The sequence below is a fragment of the Dendrobates tinctorius genome, unplaced genomic scaffold (genome assembly GCF_039654945.1).
Source record: "Dendrobates tinctorius isolate UK_male_01 unplaced genomic scaffold, ASM3965494v1 ptg000060l, whole genome shotgun sequence".
NCBI classification, from domain to species: Eukaryota; Metazoa; Chordata; class Amphibia; order Anura; family Dendrobatidae; genus Dendrobates; species Dendrobates tinctorius.
In genome coordinates this window covers 7,349,141-7,365,834 of record NW_027361728.1, presented here as the reverse complement: position 1 = coordinate 7,365,834, position 16,694 = coordinate 7,349,141, and the positions used below count along the sequence as shown (strand labels likewise).

Here is a 16,694-nt window from a genome sequence, read left to right as displayed (position 1 = left end):
ATCTAGATAAGTTCCTTGGGGGGTCTAGATTCCAAAATGGTGTCATTTGTGGGGGGTTTCCACTGTTTTGGTACATCAGGGGTTTTCCAATCGCGACATGGTGTCCGATCTCAATTCTAGCCAAAAACGTCAAATGGCGCTGCTTCCCTTCCGAGCTCTGCTATGCGCCCAAATAGTCATTTACACCCACATATGGGGTATCAGCGTACTCAGGACAAATTGCACAATAACTTTTAGGGTCCTGTTACCCTTGGAAAAATAAAAATTGGGGGTGAAAAGATCATTTTTGTGGAAAAAATATGATTTTTTAATTGTACCGCTGTACGTTATAAACTTCTGTGAAGCCCTTGTGGGTTCAAAGTTCTCACCACATATCTAGATAAGTTCCTTGGGGGGTCTAGTTTCCAAAATGGGGTCACTTGGGGGGGTTTCCACTGTTTAGGTACATCAGGGGCTCGCCAAACGTGACATGGCGTCCGATCTGAATTCCAGCCAATTTTGCATTGAAAAAGTCAAACGGCGCTCCTTCCATTCTGAGCTCTGCCATGCGCCGAAACAGTGGTTCCCCCCCACATATCAGGTATCAGCATACTCAGGACAAATTGCACAATAACTTTTGCAGTCCAATTTCTCCTGTTACCCTTGGTAAAATAAAGAAAATTGAACCTGAAGTATTTTTTTTGTGAAAAAAAGTTAAATGTTCATTTTTTTTTAATATTCAAAAAATTCCTGTGACGCACCTAAAGGGTTAATAAACTTCTTGAATGTGGTTTTAAGCACCTTAAGGGGTGCAGTTTTTAGAATGGTGTCACTTTTGGGTATTTTCTATCATATAGACCCCTCAAAGTGCCTTCAAATGTGAAGTGGTCCCTAAAAATAAAATGGTGTTGCAAAAATGAGAAATCGCTGGTCAATTTTTAACCCTTATAACTTCCTAACAAAAAAAAATTTTGGTTCCAAAATTGTGCTGATGTAAAGTAAACATGTGGGAAATGTTATGTATTAAGTTTTTTGTGTGCCGTATCGCTGTGATTTAAGGGCATAAAAATTCAAAGTTGGAAAATTGCGAAATTTTCAAAATTTTCGCCAAATTTCCATTTTTTTCACAAATAAACGTAAGTTATTTGAATGCAATTTTACCACTAACATGAAGTACAATATGTCACGAGAAAACAATGTCCGAATCACCGGGATCCATGAAAGCTTTCCAGAGTTATGACCTCATAAAGGTACAGTGGTCAGAATTGTAAAAATTGGCCCGGTAGTTAACGTGCAAACCACCCTTGGTAGTGAAGGGGTTAAAATTATTCCAAGTTTACATTAATAATAATCCTTTCAATCTCAAATTTACCCATACATTTGACAAAAAAAGTATTAATTTTTTGGATTTGTGCTTGACTGGTACTCCTTTTAATACCATCAGTAGTTGTAACTATCGCAAAAAGACCGCAGGAAACACCATACTTCACACACATAGTTTCCACCCACCACATACGATTCATTCAGTTCCAGTGGGTGAGGTCATTAGAGCAAAAGGAAATTGTAGCAACAATGCAACTTTTGATAGTGAAAAAAGAAATATTGGAGAACGTCTTAAAAATAGGAAATATCATGATTGGACTGTAAATCGTGCCTTCAACATAGTTGATAAAAAATTGAGAGCTGAACTTATCACACCGACTGTTGAACCAAATTCTAATTGTCAGATTCAAACTAAAAGTAATAACCCTTATTTTCGTTCAGAAAAGCCGATTTTGGTTCTCACATACAGCACTCATTTTAAGTCAATTTCTGACATAGTTTATCTAAATTTAAACATTTGGAGAGACGATGATATTATGGATGCTATATTAAAGGATGGTATCAGGATTGTATCTAGGCGTGCTCCGACTTTAGCCAACTCATTATCTCCCAGCCTTTATGGTGTTGTTCAGACAAAAAATTCCTCTACTTGGTTGTCCACTACAGGGTTTTTTAAATGTGGGCAATCTCCCTGCAAAACATGGTTACGCTCCAAAAAAACAGTCTTTTCTTGTTCAAAAAACCAAGAAAAGTTTAAAATAAAGAGCTTTCTTACTTGTAACTCAGATTGTGTGGTATACATAATAGAGTGTTCAGTGTGCAGATTACTATATGTGGGCTCCACGATCAGAAAACTAAAAGATAGAATTAGGGAGCATCTTTATGATATTATCCAGCCCACATCTCACCACATATCTAATGCCTCTAATCATTTTGTAAATGTACATAACAGACAAATTGCACATTTTAGTGTTTATGCAATAGAACAGGTGCATAGTAACATACATGGTGGAGATAGAGAAAAGAAACTCCGGGATAGGGAAGCTTTTTGGATTTATTTATTAAATACTCAAGTACCTTTGGGTTTGAATCTGAAGAGAGAAATTATGTTGCACTATTGATAGATTTTTGTTTGTATATATTATGCATTGGTGCAATTTAAGTGTAGTATGTCTGCATTCTGGTTTCTTTTGTTTTGTCATTCAAGTGTTAACTTTCTATTGTGGAGCAATTATTTTCATTTGTTCCCCACCTGTTTCGGGCGTATTTTAATTTTGCAAGACTGCTCATTGTGAAACTGAGGACTAAGAGCACTATACGTGTTCGAAACACATCCAGTTACTCAAGACATTCCTTCCTTCAGTATACACTGGCTATTAAGCAGCTTACTTTTTAATCAATTTTCATTAAAGACTTTGGATTTTATTTCCGGAGCTGGATCCCTTTTTCTTATCTACAAGTACTCAACGTCAAGCAGAGACGCTTCCTTGCTCGGATTACACCTTTTCATGGCTGTGAGGACACCATTATAAGGATGAGCTGAATCATTTTTTCAAACACAGCTCCTCACCCTAAACATACCATCCCCACTGTCAATCATGGTGGTGGCAACATCATGGTTTGGGTCTGCTTTTCTTCTGCAGGGACAGGGAAGATGGTTAAAATTGATAGGAAGGTGGATGGAGCCAAATACAGGACCATTCTTGAAGAAAACCTGTTGGAGTCTGCAAAAGACCTGAGACTAGGACAGAGATTTGTCTTCCAACAAGACAATGATCCCAAAAGTAAAGCAATATCTACAATGGAATGGTTCACAAATAAACGCATCCAGGTGTTAGAATGGCCAAGTCGAAGTCCAGACTTGAATCCAATCGAGAATCTGTGGAAAGAGCTGAAAACTGCTGTTCACAAATGATCTCCATCTAACCTCACTGAGCTCGAGCTATTTGCCAAGGAAGAATGGGCAAGAATTTCAGTCTCTCAATGTACAAAACTGATAGCGACATACCCCAAGCGACTTGCAGCTGTAATAGCTGCAAAAGGTGGCGCAACAAAGTATTAAGTTAAAGGGGGCCGAATAATATTGCACGCCCCACTTTTCAGTTTTTGAATTTCCACAAAAATGTAAAATAACCAATAAATTTCGTTCAACTTCACAATTGTGTCCCACTTGTTGTTTATTCTTCACCAAAAATTTACATTTGGTATCTTTCTGTTTGAAGCTTGATATGTGGGAAAATGTTGAAAAGTTCCAGTGGGCCGAATACTTTCGCAAGGCACTGTGTGTATTTATATATATACACACACATATATATATATATATATATATATATATATATATATATACACAGCATAAATATTTATCCTGAAAGTGGCTATTGAGTGGTATACAAATCCTGCAATAACTGTTGGATGCCATAGCACACCCATATATTTCATAATGTGCCCATATATAGCATAATACTGCATTCACATAGAAACATAAGTCTCACATAGACATGTACAGTGCCCATATGGCTCAGAAAGATGCTGTGAGGTCACAGAGACAAACAATACATATTACTATGCTGTACATTAGGCTGTGTGCCCACGTTGCATTTTTTTAAGCGTTTTTTAACCGCATCAAAAGCGCTTAAAAGAAGCATCCCATTCATTTTAATGTATTTTGGCCTTTTTGTGCCAATGGATGCGTGTTCATTAATTTCCGCTTAGGTTGGCGTTTTTGGCTGTTTCCAATAGTCCAAAAGACGTGAGGAAAAAAAGCATCAAAAACGTGCAAAAAAGCGCGGGAAAAAATGCAAGTTTTCTGGGAAGGAGACCCGTTTCCTGAGCGTTTAAAAAAGCTACTGTGGGCACATAGCCTTAGAAAACCATATTGTATATACATACTGTATGTCACACAATGAAAGTGACTTTTGTTTTATTGAAAAACAGTGCAATGTCTAATGCGCATGGAGAACATAGTCATACAGTGTGGACATAGCACCATTAGTTGTCACTTGCTTTGTGCTTCTTTTACTGAGAAAATGTGCAAGTAATGTCTTGCTGCCATTACTAGCCATTTGTATGGAGATGATTTTTAAGCCTCTACCACCCTCACTATAGATAATATCATTGAGTACACTACTGGACAGGGAAATAATCGAGACTCCGACAGTTTATGATTTGCCAAACCTCACATCCTCAGTTAATTTGTAAATCTGAAGATCTGATTAACATAGAACATGCAGATCGACAGAGACAGCCAAGCATGACAACTGCATCTTCTAAAGTATCGGCTGGGAAGTGGTAATTGTGACGTCACATTAGTGTTTAAAAGGTTCTTTGATAAAAACCAGATAAATCTAAAATAATTTTGTCTGAAAATCCACTATATGTTTTACTAGCTGAAGAGCCTGGCGATGCCTGGGCATAGTAACCAACTGTGGTTAGTTATAACAAATTATAATGATTATATTGCACATAAAAACATTTCACATCATATATTCAACACTACAGATTTGCAACACAAATTAACTAAACGATTACCCAAGTATCCTCTCCTGTGTGATACTTTCTGCTCAGCCGTGTATCTAATCCTATCTTGTGTGATACTGACTGCTGAGCAGTGTATCTAATCCTACCCTGTGTGATACTGACTGCTGAGCCGTGTATCTAATCCTATCCTGTGTGATACTGACTGCTGAGCCGTGTATCTAATCCTATCCTGTGTGTTACTGACTGCTCAGCCGTGTATCTAATCCTCTCCTGTGTGATACTGACTGCTGAGCCGTGTATCTAATCCTATTCTGTGTGATACTGTCTGCTGAGCCGTGTATCTAATAGACGATAACACCATAGAAATAAGAATAATAGGCCTCAGTTACCACAACTGTCTACAAAGAAAACTGTTGCTGATAGCAACCAATCACAGCTCATTTTTCATCTTTTAAACAGCTCTGGGACAGCATGGCGAGTTTTGAGTGGCGACTTTTGTGCTTTGACTTTTATGTGGCGAGGTTGGTGTATGTGTGGTGAAATGTGTGCTGAGGTTGGTATATGTGTTGAAGCACGTGGTAGTGTGTGGCGCATTTTGTGTGTGTGTTCATATCCCCGTGTGTGGTGAGTATCCCACGTCAGGGCCCCACCTTAGCAACTGTACGGTATATATTCTTTGGCGCCATCGCTCTCATTCTTTAAGTCCCCCTTGTTCACATCTGGCAGCTGTCAATTTGCCTCCAACACTTTTCCTTTCACTTTTCCCCATTATGTAGCTAGGGGCAAAATTGTTTGGTGAATTGGAATGCATGGGGTTAAAATTTCGCCTCACAACATAGCCTATGACGCTCTCGGGGTCCAGACGTGTGACGGTGCAAAATTTTGTGGCTGTAGCTACGATGGTGCAGATGCCAATACATACATACACTTTTTCCCCATTATGTAGATAGGGGCAAAATTGTTTGGTGAATTGGAACACGCGGGGTTAAAATTTCACCTCACAACATAGCCTATGACGCTCTCGTGGTCCAGACGTGTGACTGTTCAAAATTTTGTGGCTGTAGCTACGACGGTGCAGATATCAATACATACACTTTTTCCCCATTATGTAGATAGGGGCAAAATTGCTTGGCGAACTGGAACGCGTGGGGTTAAAATTTTGCCTCACAACATAGCCTATGTTGCTCTTGGGGTCCAGACGTGTGACTGTGCCAAATTTTGTGGCTGTAGCTGCGACGGTGCGGATGCCAATCCCGGAAATACATACATACATACAGACACACCCACATTGAGCTTTATATATTAGATTGTTAACAGTAATGAGTAGCTGAGCAAAAAATTGGATGGTTTGTAATTTTGTTCATTTTCTCAGTCCCTGAAAACTTTTGCAGTGAGCTCCAGTTATATACAACCCAGGGCTTCAGAGAGATAGGACTAGCATATAAAATAATACAATTTACAAAGGATATGGACACAGAAACTTACACAAGGTAAATATTAATAGTTGAATTTCTTATAAATTGGAAACTAGATGTTGTATTAGCTGCTTGTTGTGCTGCTTCAGACCAACATATGGACGTCTTCTATCAATTGCAAAGTCCAAATATGATAACTGCACATTTTAATTTATGTTTCCAGATCTATCCAAATTCTATATTTTTTGTCTGTTCTGTTGCCTATGCTTTGCATCAGATTATGTGCTACTGACTTGTTACATCATCAGTGTTCTCCATTTTATTCATTTTAAGGGAGGAGGTGGAATCAGACCTTTTATTTCTTGGTCTTCTGATACTAGAAAATCGATTGAAACCTGAAACTATTCCAGTTTTAAAGGAGATAACCAATGCATCAATTCGGCCTGTTATGATTACAGGTATAATCCCACAAAATAAATTATTAAAGGTGATGGGAGGAGAACTATGGAGACATAAGTTCAGATCAGAAGGAACGTTGTAGGGGCAAAGATACTGTGGCCAAAATACAGACTCTAAAATATGGCTACCAGCTGAGTAATATGATTAAGTAAGGGGGACCATAGAAAAGACTCAAAGCAGGAAATGCAATTGTTATACCTTGTTATATTTTTCCACTAAAGGTGATAATCTTCAGACAGCCATAACTGTTGCAAGAAATTCAGGCATTGTCCAACAACAAACCAATGTGATTTTAATTGAAGCATGTGAGCCAGCTGAGAGCTGCCCGGCATCCATTACATGGAGACATATGGAAAATGCAGATGATAAAGAAATTACAGTAAGACACTGTGCATGTTCTCAAATTTTAGTATTATATATTCACATATATAGCAAAGTTTATCATGATACAGATAGCACAGCACTGGAATATAGTGAAGCAAAGTGTAATTCAACACCTGACTTGGCATCAGTCAGTGACTTGTGCAATGTTAACTTAATCTTCTTAAGTAACATAACCTTCTGTGATGAGTTATCTGGCTCGTGCATTGTGAGTCACCATCTTGTGTAACCTATATATAGTTAGACCAAGAAATATTAGGAAATATTAGGACATTGACACATGTTTTGGCATTTAAGCTGTTTACCAAAACATATTCAATGTACAGTGATGTAATCAATATGGGCTTAACCCCTTTGAGCGTAATAGCATGCCAATGTCGGACTCCCTCCCTTTAATGTGGGCTCCGGTGCTGAGGCCACATCTTTTTCGGCACCTGTCAGCTGTTTTGAACAGCTGACATGTGCCTCTAACAACTGCGAGTGGAATCGAGATCCACCCATGGCTGTTAACGAGATAAATGAAGAAAATAAAACTTGCCACTCAACTTAATATGAAAATCCAGAGGTAATTTTAATGCAGTCTAATCAATATGACAGAAACGTTTCAGTCCCACATGAACCTTCGTCAGTCCAACTGCTTAAAGGAGAAGAAATAGGAGGTGAGCATAGATTAACTCGTTTACAGCATGCCTGTAGGATGGACAGGTAGGTGTGGGTCAGATGAGCCCTACACAATTGCAATGAATATATGAAGGAGGGAGAGTCCTCCCTGCACCAATGCGGCATTCACGACAAGCTTGAATCTTTGGAAAGCAAAAAAAAATTTGCTTCTTACATAAGTTCTGTGTTATGTATACTACCACCAGATTTCGAAATGCTAAAAAAATTACAAAAAAATACTACAATACTACATTCCTTTGGATACATGACGGAGCTACACAGCAAAAATTATCATCACTTATATCTACTATTGTTAGGGCGCAGTCAGACGGCAGTATAATACGGATGATTGGAATGCTTGGACCGGCCAGTGGTTTTTCTGACCGGAGCATGACAGGCTGTATCTCTATGCAGCTGTCAAGATTGGGTCAGGAGAGCTGTCGACCAGTCCGTGCACTGCAAAGTGATCGCCGTCCGTGTTGTACAGCCATCTGACTGAGCCTTCAGACTGTAAGACTATGTAAGTTGCAGGTATGGCGGGAGAACAAGGGTCCATATTCAGTTTATTGACAAGGACACCTTAGTTGTCTTTGACTGCACCTGACTACTGCATGCACTGCGTGTTTTTGCTATGGTTTAAGCAATAATTTAATGGTGTTTCTTTCTGTTACTACTTTATATATACTCTAATGCGAAATTCACGCAACCAAATGGAGACTGTATTTTATGCTCCATGTTACAGCTACATCTTTTCAGGGAGACTGTGGGCCACCTCTCCAAACTGACAGTGTCACATATACTTATGAGGCTGTTCATTTATATCAGGAACCCTGCGGTTACAGCAGGAATTGCAGCTGTAGCACACACTATAAAATGTAACTGCTATACAGTCATATGAATTTGGCCTAATAAAAATAATTTTTTCACTAATTGACATTAATTTTTGATTTTTGCAATAAGTTCTGATGCATAAACAAAAATAAAATGTTCTTATTGCCTCTCCTTAATTTAATTTACCTTCAGGTTATTGACATTGATAAATGTGATAAATCAAAGGAAGATACCAACTACTGTTTTGCCATGACTGGAAAAGCCTACCAGGTTATAGTGGATCACTTCTATAGCTTATTGCCAAAGGTATTGTTTTAATAATTGAGTACTTGCAATGGTTTATCTAACTCTCCTTATACTTGGGCTTGGATTTTCCATTGGCCATGCCTATGTTATACCTGCTATTCCTGTTCAACAGAGTACCTGCTCCTCATGGGCAGAGTAGGATATAGTTAATACAGTTAGACTCGGTGCAATCGATACGTGTGCTCTTTTATTTCAAACTACATTTTGAGGCTCCATTGATTTTATTTTGTACTGAATATTCTCTATTGCATAACTAATATACTGTATGTTCATTTATTCAACATATATTTCCAATTTCAATCGTATTATTCTATTTCCTCTTGTTTCCAAACAGTTATTGCTGAATGGTGCCATTTTTGCAAGAATGTCTCCAGGCCAGAAATCCGATCTTATAGAAGAGTTTCAAAAAATGGAGTATGTTTCTAATATTAATGGATTCTAGGATTGTCCTATCATACAGTATGCGTAATTACATGCGCATCCCTAATAATGCAGATAAGACTAAACCTAGCAATAAACTAGCCATGAGATTAATGGCGATCAGTTGCCTGACAGAACAGTCAGTTGAAAACAGTTTCATCAATGCAGTAGGAAAACAAAAATATCCAGTCCCTTCAAAAACTGATGAAACCCTGACCAAATACTGATGTGCGAGTAAAGCCAACATTTGACAGGTTATATCCATCTACTGTACAAAAACTCATGGATAAAGCTGAGAAAAGACAGAGACATATTTCATGTTCCCTATAATTGGATATATGTGCTTTAAATTCCTAATGTTGGCATTTGGGTTGGTCACAAAAAAATAGGTTGTTGTACTGCATACTAGATCTGCTGATATACAACTTAGGCTAGGTTTACATTCATATAGTGCTCTACGTTGAGCCCTATGCCCAAGTTTCTATTGGAATACCCTAAAACATGGTTCCTGTTCGAACCCCGAAAGGGCCACATTTTTGCATTTCTGAAAAAGACGAATGCTGTCAGGATGGAGGCAAGGTTGACTTTTCATTTCTTTATTGGACAACTTATCAAAAATCACAAACACAATATTTTTTTAGGGACACATTGGAAAACCATAATAAATCATTCTGATTATTTGTGATACATATCTACAGCCCCTCACAGAAGTGAAAACATCAGCTGGATCCACTGTAAACTGTAAAATGATTACAATAAAAAAATTATATATTTCTTTAGCCTTAAAAAAAAATCATGGATGCCTCATATTTTTTATACGGACACGGCAAAAAAGTGCAATATTTTTACTGACTGTCCATGAATTTCTGAATGGTTGGTAAACCTGGTCAGTGGTTAGACTCTGGATAGAAAGTCCAGCATAGTGCGCAAAGGACTGCAAAGTGAACATAGCCTTACTCAAATCATTTACAAAGTAATTTCTAGAATAAACTGATACTTTCCGGAGGACATGTTCTTAGTAAAAAAAAACCTACCCATATTTAGTTTGTTCAAAATTCTAATTGTGGTATTTTCTGTTAGTTAGGTAAATAAAAAACAGTATATATGATAACTTTCTCCTTCTACTCCATTTTACAGTTACTACGTCGCAATGTGTGGAGATGGAGCCAATGACTGTGGAGTGAGTAAACCTAAAACGTCTATTTTCCAATTTTTCTCTATAGTACAACATATTGCAATAATTAGAAAACAGCTAAGATGAAAAAAAATACGGATAGTTTACCGTATATACTCGTGTATAAGCCGCCATGTGTATAAGACGACCCCCTTAATTTTGCCACAAAAAACTGGGAAAACGTATTGACTCGCGTATAAGCCTAGGGTGGAAAATGTAGCAGCTACTGGTAAATCTCAAAAATAAATTGAGACATCAGTAGGTTAAATGTTTTTGAATATCCATATTGAATCAGGAGCCCAAAATAATGCTCCATACAGTTCATGATGGCCCCTTAAGATGCTCCATACAAAATACACCCCACATAATGCTCCATAAAGGTTAATAATGGCCCCATAAGATGCTCCATAGAATATGCCCCCATAAGATGCTCCATAGATTATGCCCCCATAAGATGCTCCATAGAATATGCTGCCCCATAAGATGCTCCATAGATTATGCCCCCATAAGATGCTCCATAGATTATGCCCCCATTAGATGTTCCATAGAATATGCCCCCATAAGATGCTCCATAGAATATGCCCCCATAAGATGCTCCATAGATTATGCCCCCATAAGATGCTCCATAGAATATGCTGCCCCATATGATGCTCCATAGATTATGCTCCATTGATTATGCCCCCATACGATGCTCCATAGATTATGCCCCATAAGATGCTCCATAGAATATGCCCCCATAAGATGCTCCATACATTATGCCCCCATAAGATGCTCCATACAGTATGCCCCCATAAGATGCTCCACAGCATATGCCCCCATAAGATGCTCCACAGAATATGCCCTCATAAGATGCTCCACAGAATATGCCCCCATAAGATGCTCCACAGAATAGGCCCCCATAAGGTGCTCCACAGAATAGGCCCACATAAGATGCTCCACAGACTATGCCCAAATACGATGCTCCACAGAATATGCCCCCATAAGATGCTCCACATAATATTCCCCCCATAAGATACTCCACAGACTATGCCCCCATAACATGCTCCACAGACTATGCCCCCATAAGATGCTCCACAGAATAGGCCCCCATAAGATGCTCCACAGAATAGGCCCCCATAAGATGCTCCACAGAATAGGCCCCCATAAGGTGCTCCACAGAATATGCCCCCATAAGATGCTCCACAGAATGATCCCCATATGCTGCTGCAAATAAAAAAAAAAATGACATACCTCTCCGTCGCTGCTGGCTCAGGATCTGGCACATGAGATATTCACCTGTCCACGTTCCCACACTGCTCACCACTGTCTGCCACGTCATCTCTCAGTGACGTTCAGGCAGCAGAGGGCACGGCATGCACTAATAACGTCACCGCACCCTCTGACCTGAACATCACAGACAGAGGACGCGACAGATGGTGGTGAGCAGCGTGTAAACGGGGACAGGTGAATATCGCTATACTTACCCCCTCCTGACGCGGTCTCTGTAGCCCCATTGTCCCATGATCTCTGACACCCCCGCCAACCCCCAGTATATGACTCGCATATAAGCCGAGAGGGGGACTTTCAGCTCCAAAAATGGTCTGAAAATCTCAGCTTATACGTGAGTAAATATGGTACTTATATTTAGATAAAAATAAATACTTAAAGGGATTGTCCACTACTAGGACACCCCTTATTGATCAAAATGTTTGGCCCTGAAAACATAATAAAGCTTATAATCAAGCTCCACAGTGTTGTTAGTCGCTTTCCCCGGGGCTCTCATGCGGTGTTGTGACATGTGACGCTGGTGCCCAGTCAGCTCTAGCGTCACTGTCTCCACCTTCGAATGTTTTTGAACATGAAGTGGAAGCCGGGCTACAGCTGATCCCCAACTTCCTCTTACTGCTTAAAATGTCTGAATGGCCGAACAGTGACGTTAGCTCTGATAACAACGCACAAGAGCCCCAGGGAGAGATTGCCGACACCCACGATTGTTAACCTGTTAAATGTCGCTGTCAACCTCTCACAGCAGCATTTAACGAGCGCATGTGTCTTTACTTTGGTCCATCGGCGCACCCGTGACATTATCGCAGGTTGCCGATGGATTGTCATGACAGCCGGTGGTGAGCTGATGACCCCCTTGACTGTCATTACTGAACTCCTTTCAAATTCATGGAACTCCTTTGAAAGAGCACTTTATTAGTTGCCACAATTCCACAAAAAATGCTGCAATGAGCGATCAAAAAGTCTCATCTATCCCAAAATAGTACTAAAAAAGTCGTCTCACCCCACAAAAAAATTCTCCAAAAAGTTTTTGTTGCAAACTTCAGATATTTTTCACCACTAAAATAATAAAAAAACTGGACATGTTTGGAATTGCTGTAATCGTATTAATGAGGAGAATCATATTGGATGGTCAATTTTCCTTCAAATTGTATACCATAAAAATAATTCCCAAAAAACAAAGTCAGAATTGTGTTTTTTCACAATTTCATTACATTTGGAATTTTTTTCCCGTTTTTGAGTACGCTGTGTGGTAAACAGGATGGTTTCATTCAAATTACAACTTGTCCCGCAAGAAACAAGCCCTCACATGTCTATGTGGACAGAAAAATAAAAGAGTTATGGCTCTGGGAAGAAAAAACAGATACAAAAAAGCGAAAAAGGGCTGCCTCTAGAGTTGAGCGAAACGGGTCGGTCAAATTCATAAGTCGCCGACTTTCGCTGAAGTCGGGTTTCATGAAACGAAACCCGACCATAGCATGAGGTAGGCCACGAGGTCTGCGACCAGAGCGCCAAAGTCGCATTTCAAATGATGTTTCCAGCGCCCTTTTTCAGCCAATGATGGAGGACACACACTGTGGGCAACGCGATGACATGGACAGCGGTCACCACCATCTTTGAGAAGGGTATGCAAGTGATTGGCTTGCTTTGTGTGGTATCACAGGGGCTATAAAAGGGCGTGCACGCCGACCGCCATCTTACTTCTGCCGATATTAGCATTAGGGAGAGGTTGCAGCTGCTGATTCTGAATAAGGGAGAGCATTAGGCAGGGAAGAAGAACAAAAAAACTGCTTCTGTTGTTAGCGATTTCCACTGTACAACAAAACAGTTAGTGTGCAGTGACAGGGGAGGCTATATTTTTTGTGCATCAGCTCTGTTGGTTATTAGGCTGCCTTATAAGGCTCCCTGATAGCTGCCTTGCTGTTTACACACTGCAGTGCAAACTGCTTTTTTAAAAGCAAAAATACTTTTCTTCCTCTTTTCTGCAAAGCTACCAAACGTTCATTTTTCCACAATTTTGTGTGCAGCAGTCCTGCTTATTAGGCTGCTTGCTGCCATACTTGGACTGAGAGCATCATTGTCAGCCCCCTAAAAGCTCTAGGGAGATTCAAATTCTCCCCAATAGTATATATACACCTTGTACTTTGTCATACACAAGCCAATTTCAGCCTGTTAAATTGAGGTGTAATCTATATTGGGCCTGAGATAATAGTTCAGCCTCCTAAAATCTCTAGGGAGATTCAAATTCTCCCCAATACTATATACACCTTGTACTTTGTCATACACCAGCCAATTTCAGCCTGTTAAACTGAGGTGTAATCTATAGTGGGCCTGAGATAATAGTTCAGCCTCCTAAAATCTCTAGGGAGCTTCCAATTCTCCCCAATACTATATACACCTTGTACTTGGTCATACACCAGCCAATTTCAGCCTGTTAAATTGAGGTGTAATCTATAGTGGGCCTGAGATAATAGTTCAGGCTCCTAAAATCTCTAGGGAGATTCAAATTCTCCACAATACTATATACACCTTGTACCTTGTTTTACAGTACCATATAGCTGGTGGTATTTTGGGTACATTTTCACAAAAATGAGGAAGTATGGTGGAAGTGGGCGGGGGTTGCCAGCTGGTACTGATGGTGGTGGGGGTGGTGGGGCATCTGCTGGTAGTGGCAAAAGCACAATAGCACCTAAGGCAGGAGGTGTTGAGCCTGCGTCATCGTCTGGCTCCACAAGGCCTCGAAGGCTCCCTTTTCTGGGAGTAGGTAAACTGCTTTTAAAGCCGGAGCTTCAGGAACAAGTTTTGGCTTACATTGTTGACACAGCCTCCAGCTCCATAGCCTCCTCTTCTGAAGTTTCAAAAATAAAAGCACTGAGTCATCAGTGGAGGCTCCTGGTCAGGAGCAACACCTTTCCTTGTGTCCTTCACTCCTACCAAAAGTGAAGGATGTGGCAGACCACACTACAGATTACACCATGGAGCTTTTTTCACATACCATGCCTGGGTTATCAAGTCAAATCGTGAATTCCCAAGTCCAAGTTGAATCTGACATGGAGTGCACTGATGCACAGCCACTGCTAGATTTTTCTGCTGGTACCTTCACTCAGAGCACTACATTCTCCTCGCAGTGTACTGAGCCAGAATCTGACCCTGATGTAACTCAGGTGCCCCTTCCCGCATACTATACCACCTTACACGGTGACACAGAGGAAGGTGCACATGAAAATGAAGAGGAGGTGATGGATGACCCAGTTGTTGACCCAGATTGGCATCCATTGGGGGAAGAGGGTGCCACTGCCAATAGCTCAGAAGAGGAGGAGGATCCTCAGCAGGCATTGACATCGTAACAGCTGTTATCTGGCAGGCCCGTAGCAGTCCAAAAACGGTTTACAAAAACCCAAAGAGTTGCAGGACAGCTTGGCCAGACGGTCAAATTAGCACAGCGTGCAAGGCCTCAAAATGTGTTCCATAGTAGGAAGAGTGCAGTGTGGCACTTTTTTTTAACAAAATCCTAATGATCAGGCAAAGGTTATCTGTAAGAAGTGCGCAAATACCTTTAGCCGAGGGAAAAATCTGAGAAATTTGAATACCAGTTGCATGCTTAGACATTTAACCACCATGCACTTGCAAGCATGGACAGACTACTAAATCTCATGTACCGCATGTGCACCTGCTCCGAATGAAGGTAGTCAGCAACGCTACATCACTTCCCCCACTGTAAGCCCACCGGTTAGCACACCACCAGCAGCAAATGTTGAGGTGTCGTCGCAAGGCCAAAGCAGTTAGGGAATCACAATGTTATTGCTACGAAAGACTGAATCTAGGCCATCAGCAAGACCACCAACACTTGACCATCACCAACCCTCTCTCAGTCCGCCATGTCCACCGCTAGTTCCACCATATGCAGCTCTCAAGTCCAGCTCACCCTACCAGAGACTCTCAGTAGGACAAGAAAGTACTCCTTCACTCATCCGTGTACACAGCGTTTGAGCGCCCACATTGCCAAACTAATCTCGTTAGAGATGATGCCCTACCGGTTGAAGGCGAAGCTTTCCACGAGCTCATGGCCTGCGCAGTACCACGCTATGACCTACCCAGTTGGCACTTCTTTTCTCGAAAAGCCATCCAAGCCCTCCACCTGCACATGAAATAGCGCATTGTCCATGCACTCAAGCAATCAGTGAGTGGAAAGGCGCACCTCACAACAGATGCATGGTCCAGTAGGCATGGCCAGGGCGTTTATGTGTCCATCACTGTGCACTGGGTAAATGTGGTGCATGCAGGGTCCACAGCAGACAGCGGCGGTGGGACAGTGCTGCCTAGCAAACGGTATAGGAAACAGTTGGCTGTAGGCGTTCGACCCTCCTCCTCCTCCAGAAGCGAAAGCTCGTCCACAGAGCACAGTCGCACGAGCACTCCATCTGCAGCTGCCAGTGTTGCACATGAGAACAGCTAGTGGTAAGCGTCAGCAGGCTGTGTTGAAGATGATGTGTTTGGGCGACAACAGATACACCGCGGAGGTACTGGCCGACTACTTGCAGCGACAAACTGAGTCATGGCTGGGCAGTGTACATCTTGAGGCAGGCAAGGTAGTTAGTGATAACGGACGGAATTTTGTGGCAGCCATAGCCCTTTCAAATCTGAGACACATACCTTGCCTGGCTCACACCTTGAACCTGGTGGTGCAGTGCTTCCTCAATAATTATCTAGAGTTAACAGCCCTGCTCCATAAGGTGCGAAGACTGTGCTCGCACATCCGCCGGTTGCCCGTACACTCCAGTCATATGCAGAAGCAGCAGAGATTGCTCCACCTTCCCAAGCACCGCCTAATTATCGACGTTGCAACAAGGTGGAACGCCATCCTGCACATTGTTCAGAGGCTGTGCAAACAGAGGCAGGCTGTACTACATTTGTGGGAGGATACACGGGCAGGCAGTTTGAGGGCAGACATGGAGTTGTCTGGTGTGCAGTGGTCGAAGCTGAAAGATCTCTGTAAAGTCCTTCAG

General features: G+C 41.1%; 1 protein-coding gene across 1 annotated transcript in view; it reads left to right on the top strand.

The window, feature by feature from the left end:
- LOC141092484 (probable cation-transporting ATPase 13A4) overlaps positions 1 to 16,694 on the top strand; it is a 374,510-nt gene that overhangs the window by 286,311 nt on the left and 71,505 nt on the right. Inside the window, exons 17-22 of the mRNA XM_073578655.1 lie at positions 6,152 to 6,269; positions 6,528 to 6,652; positions 6,875 to 7,032; positions 8,718 to 8,831; positions 9,166 to 9,245; positions 10,389 to 10,431. Of these exons, the coding sequence (XP_073434756.1) occupies positions 6,152 to 6,269; positions 6,528 to 6,652; positions 6,875 to 7,032; positions 8,718 to 8,831; positions 9,166 to 9,245; positions 10,389 to 10,431 (638 nt within the window). The remainder of the gene's footprint in view (positions 1 to 6,151; positions 6,270 to 6,527; positions 6,653 to 6,874; positions 7,033 to 8,717; positions 8,832 to 9,165; positions 9,246 to 10,388; positions 10,432 to 16,694) is intronic.